At 41.3% G+C, this 13,734-nt stretch overlaps 1 protein-coding gene across 1 annotated transcript in view; it reads left to right on the top strand.

The window, feature by feature from the left end:
• Positions 1–350: 350 nt before the first annotated feature.
• Positions 351–13,734, top strand: part of LOC309354041 (uncharacterized protein) — a 182,937-nt gene continuing 169,553 nt past the window's right edge. The window contains 6 exon segments of the mRNA XM_081883736.1: positions 351–553; positions 1,141–1,423; positions 1,675–2,538; positions 3,722–3,949; positions 6,236–6,362; positions 13,259–13,394. Of these exon segments, the coding sequence (XP_081739862.1) occupies positions 489–553; positions 1,141–1,423; positions 1,675–2,538; positions 3,722–3,949; positions 6,236–6,362; positions 13,259–13,394 (1,703 nt within the window). The 5' untranslated portion in view covers positions 351–488.

Here is a 13,734-nt window from a genome sequence, read left to right as displayed (position 1 = left end):
TTTCGACACAACTTTTGTTAGATCAAATCAGTACCTGCAGATAAATGTTTTGTATGTTTGTGCTTTCTGTTGATGTCAGTGTGTGAGTCTGATGCCTTGTGCTCTTAATGTGGTGCAGACCTGTTCAACTACTTAGTGACAGGAAGACAGGAAGGGGAAAGAGATTCAATTGTGTTTAATATTTATAGAAAGAGCCTGGATCAGGTACATTCATTTTGTTTGTCTTTGGGAACAACAGACAGCGATTAGCTGAAGGTTCTGAACAGTGAAGAAATGGCAGTTAACTGTCAGCTGGGAGAAGTAATGAGTGAGGTGTGAGGCAAAGACAAGAGAAAGCTGAGGTAAAAGTGGACAAATAAGGCTTAAGCTCCCTAAACCCAGTTTGTTAACAATATTTTGTGGCTAAGATTAAGTGAGCTGTTGTGTATTTTAGGCTAAGAAGCTGCCCAGTTCTTAGCAGAAAAATGCCATAAAAGCAGATTTCTTAAATGAGCTCAACTGTCCAAGCAGCCAGAAATAGGATCTGTGGAACTTTGGAGGCCAAAAGCAGATGGTACCTAGCAGTTGAATCAATTTGTGAGTGAACTGGGCAGGTGGCTGTTTAGGGAATTTGGTCTGGGGTAAAAGCCTTGTAGAGGTTGGTGTCAACATCAGTATCTCTTAAATCTTTAAGTGTTGTCAAGTACATGCAGGACTCCAAAATAAATATAAGTATTGCCTCATTAGGGATTGGGGCAGGATTGAAATCAGTTCACATTTAAACATGAACCTCCCAAAATTGGCTTGCTCAAAAGAAATAGGAAAAGCAAAACGGAGTCATTATTTGAAATTCACACTTCTCCAAATTTTGCAGTGCACTTCTCCAGCCAAGCAATGTATTTAAAAAATCATATACTGGGGTAAAGTATTTATTAAAAAAATGCATATATTAGTGAATGTGGTATAGAAATTGACAAGTGGACTACAATGCATTCTTTTAGGAGAAATTGGTTTCCAGATCTCTGTATAATAGGACACACTGTGCACAAAAACGCTGAAGAATAATCACGAGGTGCTTGAAAAATTGCACAGCATATCATTTAAATAATAATAATTGCATAACATATCTCCCAAGAAATCAGCATAAAATTCTCATTGCAGTGTTGTGCCAAAGAACTACCAGCATATTCTGGCCTTGGTATTTGCTGTCAAGGAGATCAATGAGAACCCCAAGATCTTGCCTAATATCACAATGGGATTCCATATCTATGACAGTTACTTCAATCAAAGGATGACCTACCGGGCTGCTCTGAATCTTCCATCAACATTTATACCCAACTACAAGTGTGACACTCAGAAACATCTGATGGCAGTTATTGGGGGACTTGACATGGATTCCTCCCTTCAAATGGCAGACATACTGGGCGTCTACAAGATTCCTCAAGTAAGATGCCTTGGAGATTTCACATTCATTCACCATGAATGAATCCTTTCCCCTCCCTGGCATGCAGCTATGTCACTGCCTCATGGGCCAGAGAGTCTAGGGAAGATGCTTTTGTTTGACTCCCTTGTCCATGAGAGAGTGAGGTAAAGAGAACTGCCTACTGTCATTACAACTGTCTTTGCCACAACAGCTGCTAGAGATGCACATACCAATTCCTTCTACTATATTTATGTCCCTTTATTTCCTTCTAGCTCACTTACGGTTCCTTTGCTCTAGAGTATACCGATGAAAGCCAGTCCATTCCCTTTTACCGGATGGTGCCAAACGAAGCCCATCAGTACACTGGGATTGTTGAGTTACTTTTGCACTTTGGTTGGACGTGGGTTGGGTTGCTCAGTGGAGATAATCACAGTGGAGAGAGATTTGTTAAGACCCTGAAACCTCTGCTGTTCCAGAAAGGTATTTGCTTGGCTTTCTCAGAGACAACCCTGAAAACCACATATTTGGCAGAGTATTATGTGATGTATTCCCAATGGATCCAAATCTATCATGTTGTTATGGAAAGTAAAGCCAAAGTTGTTGTTTTCTATGGAGAAACAAAGTCCATGCTTGGATTGCGAACAATGGTAGCACTAGGCGAATTGGAAAATGTGACCAAGACATCTGTGGGCAAGGTATGGATTCTGACAGCACAGCTGGATTTCACAGCATTGGCCTTTCAAATGAGCATGGATATGCAAGTCTTCCAGGGTTCCCTCTCCTTTGCAGTTCATTCCAATGTGGTACAAGGATTCAAAGCCTTTCTTCAGGTCCAAAATCCTTTTGAGGAAAATGGAAATGGCTTTGTCAAGCAGTTCTGGGCAGAAGTCTTTCTCTGTTTATTTCCAAACTCCAATACAGAGGAGCAGGCCAGCGGAACCTGCACTGGAGAGGAGAAGCTGGAAGAACTAATTTCATCTGCTTTTGAGATGAACATGTCTGGTCACAGCTACAGTGTCTATAATGCCGTCTATGCCATAGCACATGCTCTACATGGAATGCTCTTGCCCAGGACAAAATATAGGAGAGTGGTGGAAGGAGGGATGCAGGATCTTCAAATGCTGCAGTCTTGGCAGGTAATGCCTTTTCATGAAATACAATTAATTTAACATGAACTGTGCCCTGGAAATTAGTGTAGATTATCTCCCAGCAGTCCTCTTAGTGGTCTTCTGTAGATTATCTCCCAGCAGTCCTCTTAGTGGTCTTCTGAACTCCTTTCTCATGCTTTTACTCCTTCATTGCTATAATTTAATAAATTCATAAAACAAAAAACAACCCAGAATTGCCATTTAATTTGTCCATTCATGCTGCATGGCAGCAAAAAGGACATTGAAGAGTTTGGATTTAACATCCTGCTTTATCACTACCCGAAGGAGTCTCAAAGCGGCTAACATTCTCCTTTCCCTTCCTTCCCCACAACAAACACTCTGTGAGGTGAGTGGGGCTGAGAGACTTCAGAGAAGTGTGACTAGCCCAAGGTCACCCAGCAGCTGCATGTGGAGGGGCAGAGACACGAACCCAGTTCCCCAGATTATGAGTCTACCGCTCTTAACCACTACACCACCCTGGCTCGGAAAACATTATTGGATCGGAAAACATTATTTTATGCTACCTTGAGCTCAACACTTGTTTTTTGGGAGTTGGAATACATATATTAAATCAAATCAAAAGTAATCACTCCCTACAGCACAGAACTCACCCACACTGCCCATATGGCGTTCTCCTCCGAATCACTCTCTTCCCATACTTCTCTCTCCCTCATTCTGAACTTTCTTATTCTATGGACACTCCAAAAAGGGGAGGGCATGAGAAATTATGGATTGAGGGAGGGAAAGTTTGAGAAGGAATTGAGAAAAATGGATTTGTTGCAATAGTGTGACAGAGCGCTTTAACCCCACTTTATTTGTGCAAACCTAATACAGTGGTACCTCGCGTTAAATACTTAATTCATTCCAAAGGTCCATACTTAACCTGAAACTGTTCTTAACCTGAAGCACCACTTTAGCTAATGGGGCCTCCAGCTGCCACTGTGCCGCTGGAGCACAATTTCAGTTCTCATCCTGAAGCAAAGTTCTTAACCTGAAGCACTATTTCTGGGTTAGCGGAGTCTGTAACCTGAAGCGTATGTAACCTGAAGCGTATGCAACCCGAGGTACCACTGTATTCTGTCATGTGCATAGTATGTTCAGAATTTCACCCCAGAAAATACTGACCATTTGGAGGCATTACTTCATAGTTTCTGTTTTCCTTTCAATGCAGATCCATCCCTTCCTTAGGAGTGTCTCCTTCAACAACTCTGCTGGAGAAACGGTATCTTTCGGTGAGAGCAGGGAAGTAGAAGCTGGCTTTGATATTACTAACATGGTCACTTTTCTAAATCACTCCTTCATGAGAGTCAAGGTTGGAAGGATGGATTTGGAGGCTGCCCCAGGTCAGAAATTCTCCATTGATGACAACCAAATGGTGTGGCACAGAAGTTTTCACCAGGTGGGGCATAATTCCAACACCCATGAGGTATAGGAAAACAAAATATTACACACTTATCGATCATCAGCCCAGCACATACCTGGTTTTCTAGTCTCATTCAAAACATTTTCTTCTGGATTACATTAGATGTGCTTGCTGGATCAGGCCAATGGCCTACCTTCTCCACCATTTTTTCCTCAGATTGGCAAACCAGATGTTTGTGGAAAATCCACAAGCAGGAACTGGGCCCAAGAGCGCTCTCTACTCTTGTGGTTTCCATAAGATAGTCTTCAACTATTGTGATGCTTCAAAGGGAACGGGGGCAATTAGCAGGCCCCCAGATGGCTCCAGCCCACCGGCCAGTTGCCGGTCGAACTCCAGTCCTTGGTCTTGCATCAATCTGTGACTCAGAGCTTCAGAAGCCTTTCAGAAGTTGAGCACTCAAGCCAACAGAGATAACAACCCTTCACGATGGAAGGGCAGACAAAGGCATATGTAAAGCATATTTACAAGCAATTTATTCAGCATAGAACAGGACAAAGAAAACATGTCTGCTCTCCTTCATGTCCAAGAGCTAGAAGCAATAAAGCAAAAGCTCTACACACAACAGAAGTTCCCAGCAAGCTGTGCTGGAATGTAAACAGACATGTGACATACAACAACTCCACACAGCTGTTAAGGTGGAATGGAACATCAATATCCTAATAGTGTCTCTGACCGTGAAGACAGAGCATAACCTCCCTCATGGCTAATAGCCACTAATAGACCTATCCTCCACGAATTTTTCAAATCCTGTTTTAAAACCATCCCATTTGGTGGCTATTACGGCCTCCTGTGGGAATAAGTTCCATAGTTTAACTATACTGCATGAAGAGCTATAAATGGACTAGACACTTTGCCGCAAATTGCAACTGAGCTTTTAGCAGTTTAATATCCTTTCAAATCTTGCAGGCAATACATTTCCCCCCCAAAAATATTCCAACCCCCCCCCCAATTTTTCAAGTGTATTTCAAAAAAATTGTTCTCTAATGTTCAATTTTAGTTCTTCTACTTGGGGTGGGGGAAATCACACCTAAGTTACCATAGTTTTGGCTTCAGAATCCTTAGAATTTAACTGAGACACCAAAGTCACTACCCATCTGTATCCTAAGGAAAAAGAAACTGTGGGATAGAGATGGAGGATAATTTCATATGGTTTACAGTTTTATGAAAACTGACAGAATCAGGTCAGAACACCATTAATTATCCTTTAAGTTTCACATTTCTCTGAATTTTGTGATACAAAAGGACCAACATGGTTTGAAAAATACATATTGTAAGATAAAAGAAACTTAGAAATGCAAATATTAAGATAAGATAGACATTTAAATGTGAATTTAGTTGTGGATTAATGTGGAAATGGGATGTAGTGAATTTATGATTAAACACAGTGCTTTTTTCTAAAAAAATGTTTAGGGGTACTCTCATTTTGACTCAAGATCACCATTTTATAGTTCAAATCAAGGAAAATAAGTACAGTAAATGGACAAAGGTACAAAGATTCACAAAACGTTTAGAGGTACAGGTATGCATACTCCTGCATCCCCCCCCCCCAGAAAAAAGGACTGATTAAACATATGAAATTTATATGGACAGGAAATATACTGATTTGTCCTTTCCAAAATGCCGCACCCTGCACCTCTAAATAAAAGAAGTACCACAATTTCCTGCCAGTCCTCTACCCCATATACTATTTTCCCTTTAAGGTTTTGTTTATAGAAAACAGCATCTTTAGGGACAAATAGCAGCCATCTTTAAGCAGCAACCCAGCCTGGGCCCCCAGGACAGATCAAGAGCATGCTTTTCTCAAGTATTCCCAAAAGAACTTGTGAGGGTTCAAACTAAGAAAGGCTGTGCATAAACTCCACCCACAATGCCTTCCTGTGCATGGCAGCAAGTGTGAAGGGGACTTCTAACTGCATTTGGCTGAACTCCTTTAGAAGCCTCCTCCTCATATTTGGGAAACATGATAATAACACAAAGTTACAAATCACAAGGAGACTTCTAAGCATGTTCAGTGTTTCAGACCTTCCCATTCAGTATGGTGAAATTGTTGGTGGAAGAGGTATTCTCTTTATGTATGGAGACAAAATGGGCAGGGCTACTTTTGAATGCCTGAAGGGGGCTCAAAGATGGTCAGTTTGGTCCTGACTTTGGAATAAGTAGTTTAGTGTCTTCTTACTTCTAGCTGTGGGTTGGAAAACAGAAGGCAAACATGCTATGAATTTCTGTGTGCTAAAATTTTAAAGTATTTGGTTAAATGGGCAGGTTCCACCTCTTTCTGTGTGCAACCCAAGTTGTCCTCCTGGTTCCAGCAAGGAGAAGAAGGAGGGGGAGCCATTCTGCTGCTATGATTGTGCTCCATGTCCTCAAGGCAAGATTTCATCCCAAAAGGGTAAGAGACACAAGAAGTATACTTTGCAAACTATACGTCGTGTTAGAAGTTGTTGAAAAGATCAAGCAAATAATTGGTACGCATTGTTAGATTGGAGAATGGCATCACAAATTTTTAGAGAAGTACTCATTTTTCAGGGCAACTGTATTTTGGTTCATGTGTTGGTGAAAGGAGTGCAATTTGGGTAATCTTTCCATACAAAGGGCAACAAAACCAAAGTTCTCCATTCTTATTGGCAGGCATAAAGGAATATGGACCTTTCCTCGCAAGAAAAGGTTTATAACCCATGATCTCATCTTTGTCCGGTTAAAATACATCAGGCAATACTGAGCTAAATGGACCAGTGACTTGATATAAGATACATTCCTTAGTTCCTGTTCTGAACAATTGATACAGGGATGATTTCTATTTGTAGTTACCACCATTGTCCAACTAAATTGCAGAATGTGGTTCCATATTGGCAACATATCTGAAATCTGAGTGTATTTTCTCTCTCTCCAGACATGGATGAATGTGTTGCATGCCCTGAAGATCATTATCCAAACAGGGACCAATCACAATGCATTCCAAAGACAATCAGCTTCCTGTCTTTTAAAGAGCCACTGGGGATAAGCTTAGCACTTTTTTCTCTTTCTCTCTCTCTCCTCACAGTGGTGGTTCAAGCCATCTTCATTAAACATCAGGACACACCAATTGTCAGAGCAAACAATCGGGACCTCACCTACACTCTCCTCACTTTCCTCCTGCTCTGCTTCCTCTGCCCATTGATCTTCCTCAGCCCTCCAGAAAGAGTGAGCTGCCTGCTCCGACAAATGGCTTTTGGCCTTGTTTTCACAGTGACCGTTTCTTGTGTTCTGGCCAAAACGATCACGGTGGTTCTGGCCTTTGTGGCCACCAAACCAGGATCCAGAATGAGGAAGTGGGTGGGGAAAAGACTGGCAAGCGCTATTGTGATTTCTTGTTCTCTTATCCAAGTGGGCATTTGCACTGTGTGGTTAGGAATGTCTCCCCCATTCCCTGATTCTGACATGCACTCTGTGATGAGGGAAATCATTTTAGGCTGCAACGAAGGGTCAGTTGCCCTGTTTTACTGTGTTCTGGCTTACATGGGCTTTTTGGCCATTGTCAGCTTTGTTGTGGCCTTTTTTGCCAGGAAACTGCCTGAGAGCTTCAATGAGGCCAAATTCATCACCTTCAGCATGTTCTTGTTTTGTAGTGTTTGGATCTCCTTTGTTCCAGTGTACCTGAGCACCAAGGGGAAATACATGGTGGCTGTGGAGATCTTCTCCATCTTGGCCTCCAGTGCTGGCTTACTGGGCTCCATCTTTTTCCCAAAGTGCTACATCATTGTGTTGAGACCTGATCTGAACAGCAAGGAGAAGTTAATAAAGAGGAAATAATAAATTATCCTATCAACTTTGTTTTTGTTTTAGTAGAATGTGGGCAATATAATCTCTCATTATCCTTATTGTATGATTATATTTTTTTTGTTTAGTTGCAATTGCTATGTGCAATTTATTTGAGAATTCTCTGTGGTCACTGTGAGACAGTTTTCCATCATCTTTTTGGACTTCATGGTGCATTTGGAAAACAAAGAAGCTGTAATGGATACCACAAAATATTGAGGCCTGTTTCATAGGATTCCCCTCACCCCTGTCTTTCTGCTATCCCTCTTGTTTTCCTTTGGCCTGCTTTTACAATGAAGGTGTGTGAACACCCTCTTGCCTTGGAGAAGGGGACAGGGGAGGAGGTATTTGGTAAGGCTAGCTAAGAGTCCTTTTTATTTGTGTGTGCGCTATGTTCTGTATTCTAAACGCTTTAAAAATGTTGTTTGATTTTATTTGTCAACTTATATGACCACTGGGTCTTAGGATCTATTTTGCTTTAAATCATTGGTGTAGGTCTTGGGAAGGAAGTCCAATTCCATTGCTGGTCATGGAGCAAACTGGAAGAGACATTTGTTCTGTTTTCTTTTCACTAAGGAAGCCGTAGGTATAGAGACCCGTGCTTAGGCACATGTGAATGTCTGAACTTCCCTGGGAGTTAGCATGTTGTTCCTTTATCCTCACTACCTGGTAAAAGCAGCAGGAAGTGGTATTGTAGACAAGTGGGTCTTTAACTGACTTAGACATTCATTTCTGACAATGTCCTCTAACCCAGTGGTTCTCAACCTTGGGTCCCCAGATGTTTTTGGCCTACACCTCCCATGATCCCTAGCTCACAGGACCAGTGGTCAGGGATGATGGGAGTTGTAGGCCAAAAACATCTGGAGACCAAAGGTTGAGAAAGGCTGCTCTAACCAAACGATACCCAGGGAAAACCAACCCTGCCAGCAACCCTGCGAAGTCACCCAAAATTCTGAGTCAGGGTACTCAAGTTTTTTCCTGGACATCCAATGACTTTCCCCAAGACGAAAAGCAAAGGTCCACTCTTTGTCGTCTCAGCCACAAACCCGCTCAGTAGCCATAAGCAAACTGCCAGGCACCAGATTCAGAGCAAAAGCTTACAATAAGAAGCCACAAAAGCAAATAGAAGCAAATACTTTATTAGGAGATTACAGTACAAAACAGAACAATTTTACCTTAAAATTACAATTAAAAAAAGATACAGAGACACCTTTGGTACCTTAGTACAGACCGAAAATAACAAGAGCTAGCTTGTCTCATCCTAATCCCAACAATTAAAGGCACAGGCCCCACCAGCAAGCTTTATCCAAGCATACATGTTGTTCTGAATGGGGACCATTAGACTAGATCAAAGACCATTGTCAAGACAGAAAGACCTGGATGCAAGAAGGTAGATTTTTGTTTACCCCAGGGTGGTCCAACTTTTTATACCAAGTTGGCTGCAAGAGTACTTCGACATGGAACCTGCAGGCCTCACACAGCCTTGCCTCACCATGTGTGTGTGTGTGTGTGTGTGTGTGTGTGTGTAAGCACAACATTCTTCCCAGCAACCCTTGCTTGTGACTCCCTATCACCTCACATCCAGTTACCCTGGGAACCTTTCAAAACATTTTCTCTGTTCACACCTTGGGGCAAGGGGGAAGGACAGTTCTTTTGCATTGCCAATGGCTCTCAGTGACCTTGTATTGTTTCTTAATGGCCCTAGTTTGGCCTAGGAGTTTTGCATAGGCTAGTCCAGGAATTCCTTTGCGGCTTGTATTTTCTCCCTTCACATTCAAAATAATCAAAATCATACCATTTATTAATTTCTACAGTTTAGCAAGCGGTTCCCCCCCCCCCCAATTCCACAACAATATAAACACACATTCTAGAGTCAGTTTTCTGTTGCTGTGAGTGCTCTATTCCTAATTTCAAGCCTATGAAATTTCCCCCGATTAAACCTCTCCTGCCTGGCTGCTGGTCTCATTGTTGTTGTTGTTTAGTCGTTTAGTCGTGTCTGACTCTTCGTGACCCCATGGACCAGAGCACGCCAGGCAGTCCTGTCTGCTACTGCCTCCCGCAGTTTGGTCAGACTCATGTTTGTAGCTTCGAGAACACTGTCCAACCATCTCATCCTCTGTCGTCCCCTTCTCCTTGTGCCCTCCATCTTTCCCAACATCAGGGTGCTGGTCTCATACTTTACATTATTTGTTTGGAGAAAAGCTTATTGAATTTTTGTAGAAGTACATTAGATGATTTCAGTGAACAAGACAGAACAAATCTACATAAAACCTAACCAGCTGCTGGTATCATGCACGTCTGCTGAATAAAATAAATTGTCCATGAACACAGAAAAGTTGTTCTGTAGTGATTCCCATTATTAGAGGTAGCCCGGCCAGATTGCTGTATGGGATGCAGGTTGCCTAGGAGGACAACAATATTAATTAGTATAACTAATGAATAGGGACTTCTGGTTTCTGTGAATGGTGAAAAGGAGTGCTAGTCTGATCGTCTGAGGGATAGAGCCCCGTGGAGTTACAGGGGGAAGGGCCAAGGCAAGGCACCCCCCCTAAAAAGCCTTAATAGGGTTCTCAAGGTGTCAAGAGGTCCAGCAGTCTGCAAAAGGGTTCTCCTGTGACCCTCAAACCCCTGTTCCAAGAGGAATGGGGAGTGGGCGGTGGGAACCAAAGAGTGAGCCTGTGGACATGGCAGTAACGCAACTTCATGGGAGCGAAGCCTCAAACTCCTACCTGCAGCAGAGATCTTCCGAAAACTACATTTAAGCCAATGGAAACGTAAAGAAGATTAATTATTAGATCTATTTCAGCTGAATTCAGTGCTAGATGGAGGAGTAAAAAGGAAGTCCATCCTTGTTTTCTGGTTAATTATCATTGCATGGAAACAACTTGCAAGTGAGAATGGTATCAATTTTATGTGACTCTATTTAGATGTATGTCTGCCAATGGGAAAGGTGGATTAAAAGCAACTGAAGCCCATTCTTCACTACCCTTTCTTGGATTTATAATGGAGAATTGTGGAGAGGACCTTGCAGTAAAGCCGTAGGTGAATTTGAGCCCAGCAGAGAACGCTTGAAACAAGACTATCGAAGTAATCTGTGGGGTGAGTGTATGGAAGCATCTATGGGCTTTGCAAGGCACATTTTGGTTGGAGTGAAGACTGAGCTTCCTTCTAAAGTTTTTTGTTTTGTTAAAAGATAAATTGGAACTTTAAAGCTTGGAACTGGCCATAGGGGCTGAATATCGACAGGGAAGGCAGTGTCAGGAATTGGACAACACCTGAGAGCCGCTAAGCTGCCTTTCTAGAGCTGGAAGCCTGGTAAATCTCTCTCTGGTTGTGGGAAGGAAAGAAGGGTGTTTGGACTCTGCCAGAAAATAGGAATTATAATGATCTTCAACTGTCAGTAACTCTTTATCTTACTTCAAGACATTTTTAGAGAACTGGATCAGTGAGTCTTTTACTCTCCTCTGGATTATTACGTTGTGATGTTGTGTGGACAAACTGCTTTTGTTTTCTTTTTAAAGTAGATATCTGTTTGATTTGAATGTTAATCTGAAATCTGGATTTTATTTCAAATTGTATACGTGTAACGGGCAATTGGGCTGCAGGGAATGGATTGTACAAAAGACCGTGTTCCTTGGGAAAGTGTTACAGTATTTGGTGGGCTTGACAAAACTGATAGGGTACGGCTGGAAAATTGGTTGTTTTGAGAACAAGGGATAGAGAATCTTGGCAAGGGCAGAGTGAATTGAGTAGAAGGAGTATTGGATATTTTAACTCTGTTTGGACCTTTTTTTATTGTTTTGATAGTAACTTATTGAACATATCAATTAAAAGCAACCAACCCCAAGTTCGGACAGAAGGACACAGGGAATAAGCCTTATGGTGAATGGGTGGAATTCTTTTATGAATTGAGAAATGAGTTGATGAAGGAGATAAAGGGAAATTTGGATAAGACAGCAGATAAACATGTAGTCCAAATGGACAAAAATACTGAAATGGTGACAGAACTGATTATTAAGAGAGAACCAGTGACAAAGAAAACAGAAGCGGTGGAAGTCTTGATGCAAGGGCTGGAGGAACTTTTTAGAAAACTGGAAACTGTGATTGATATGAAGAAATACTCAGGGCAGATATGGATGGCATGGGGGGGATAGGCAGGAAATATTTGGGAATGCCTTGGTGGCTGAAATAAGGCAAAAATTACAGCCTCTGAGTCTAAGAGGAGACTGTGAGGAAGGTGAGCAGGATTTTAAATCTGACTTAACTGATAGTCACCTTCCTGTGAAATTTAAATATGCCAAAGTTAGGTAAAAGAATGGGAAACACTTGTTGTATATGTGCAAAATAATGTAAATAAATTGATACATTGGCAGGCTCAGACTACACAGTAGCAATCAGCAAAAAATAGATAATATTAGAAGAAGAAGAGTTGATGAAGTATGTGTGAGGAAATGCAGAAGAATTTTGTTAATATAAGGAACCAGAAGAGGTAATGGAAGTCATGAGATCCAAAGAACCTCAAAGATAAGATTTTGAAATGTTTTTGTGAATGGGGACAAGGGGAGGAATTTGTGGGGGGTTTTTGGTAGTTAGTTGTGGAAATTAATTGTGAAAAAAATCCAAATAAAAAGTTATTTACAAATATAACTAAGGAATAGACACCATGTAACATCAACATTATTCCATTTCTCCATACCCTCAATGACTCACCTATATTGGGTCAAATGTTCAGATAGTCCAGTGTCCCACCAAAATTGTACCATCCCTTTTTTGTGGGATATTGAATTCAATTATCATTACCACGTCTAACTTAGTGTTAGAATCAGATCTAAGCAGAGAATTTGGCTGGTAATTTTTATTCTTGTTACGTTATTCCCCAGCCCACCAAGTCATTCATAACTTCTGCATTTCAACATATCACGTTGTATATCTTAGTTTAAAATATTTTAAATATTCCTGATATTTTATATCCTTTCTTTATTACAACCCACCTTAATGTGTATATTATAATATTTTACTTGTACCGATTTTGTTTTTATGCTGTTCAGGTCTATAACAACATGTTTTTTGCCAGTTGTTCAATTTTCCTGATGTAACGAGACCTAGTTATTACTTCATTGGTAATTACCAGTCTTGTCATAAATAAATCTCCCTTGGATAATGTCTCAATGGATTTCCAGAGAATACCAGCCAAAGTCTAAACAAGGGTATAAAAACCCCTTCCTGATATTCTAAGCAAGGGGGAGGTTAGAGGCAGAGGAAGGATTTCTACTTTTCTATTTGTCGAGTTGCAAAATAGGATTTTAATCTGTGAATTGTTAGAGAAGTGCTGTTTGTGAGAAGGCAGAATATTGAAAACATGTTCTAGATGGAAATGAGTGTTTCTGAGAAGAAATAGTATTTGCCTCAGTATGCTGTTGTTTATTGTGCCTCTTCTCTTTCATCTGCCACATATGGTGTGCAAACATACCACTCGTTGCACCATCCAAGATCTGTCCAGAATTCCACATGAATACTACCAACCTGGTCATCTTATTATTGGCGGACTTGCTTCTCACCTCTTTACTTCTTTTGGCGAAGAAGACTTCACAGAAAGGCTACCTATCCATCAACTTCTTGATATCTTGTAAATACTTCATGTGTTAAGTAATCAGATGATACAAAAACATTCCCCAGCTCTAACCGGGCTTACTCAAAAGCAAGTTCCACTGATTTCAGTTGGATTTCCTTCTAGGCATAAATGGTGGGGGGGACTTTTGCATAGCTGAGGCGTTGGCTTGGAAGGAGGGAAATGGAGATCTGAATGTGTCAGTGAGAAGAGGCTGCCTCTTGGTGTGCTCTCTGCTCCCCATATCCCACCAAATTTCTTCCAAGTAGAGTTTAACAATCAGACCCACAGCTTAAACTTGCTTAGTTTGAGATAGAAAGTCCTTCTCTGTTTTGAATACTGAACTTCACCTCAGAAA

The sequence above is a fragment of the Podarcis melisellensis genome (genome assembly GCF_964234715.1).
Source record: "Podarcis melisellensis genome assembly, chromosome: 13".
Taxonomy (NCBI): domain Eukaryota; kingdom Metazoa; phylum Chordata; class Lepidosauria; order Squamata; family Lacertidae; genus Podarcis; species Podarcis melisellensis.
This window is presented reverse-complemented; position numbering and strand designations above follow the sequence as displayed.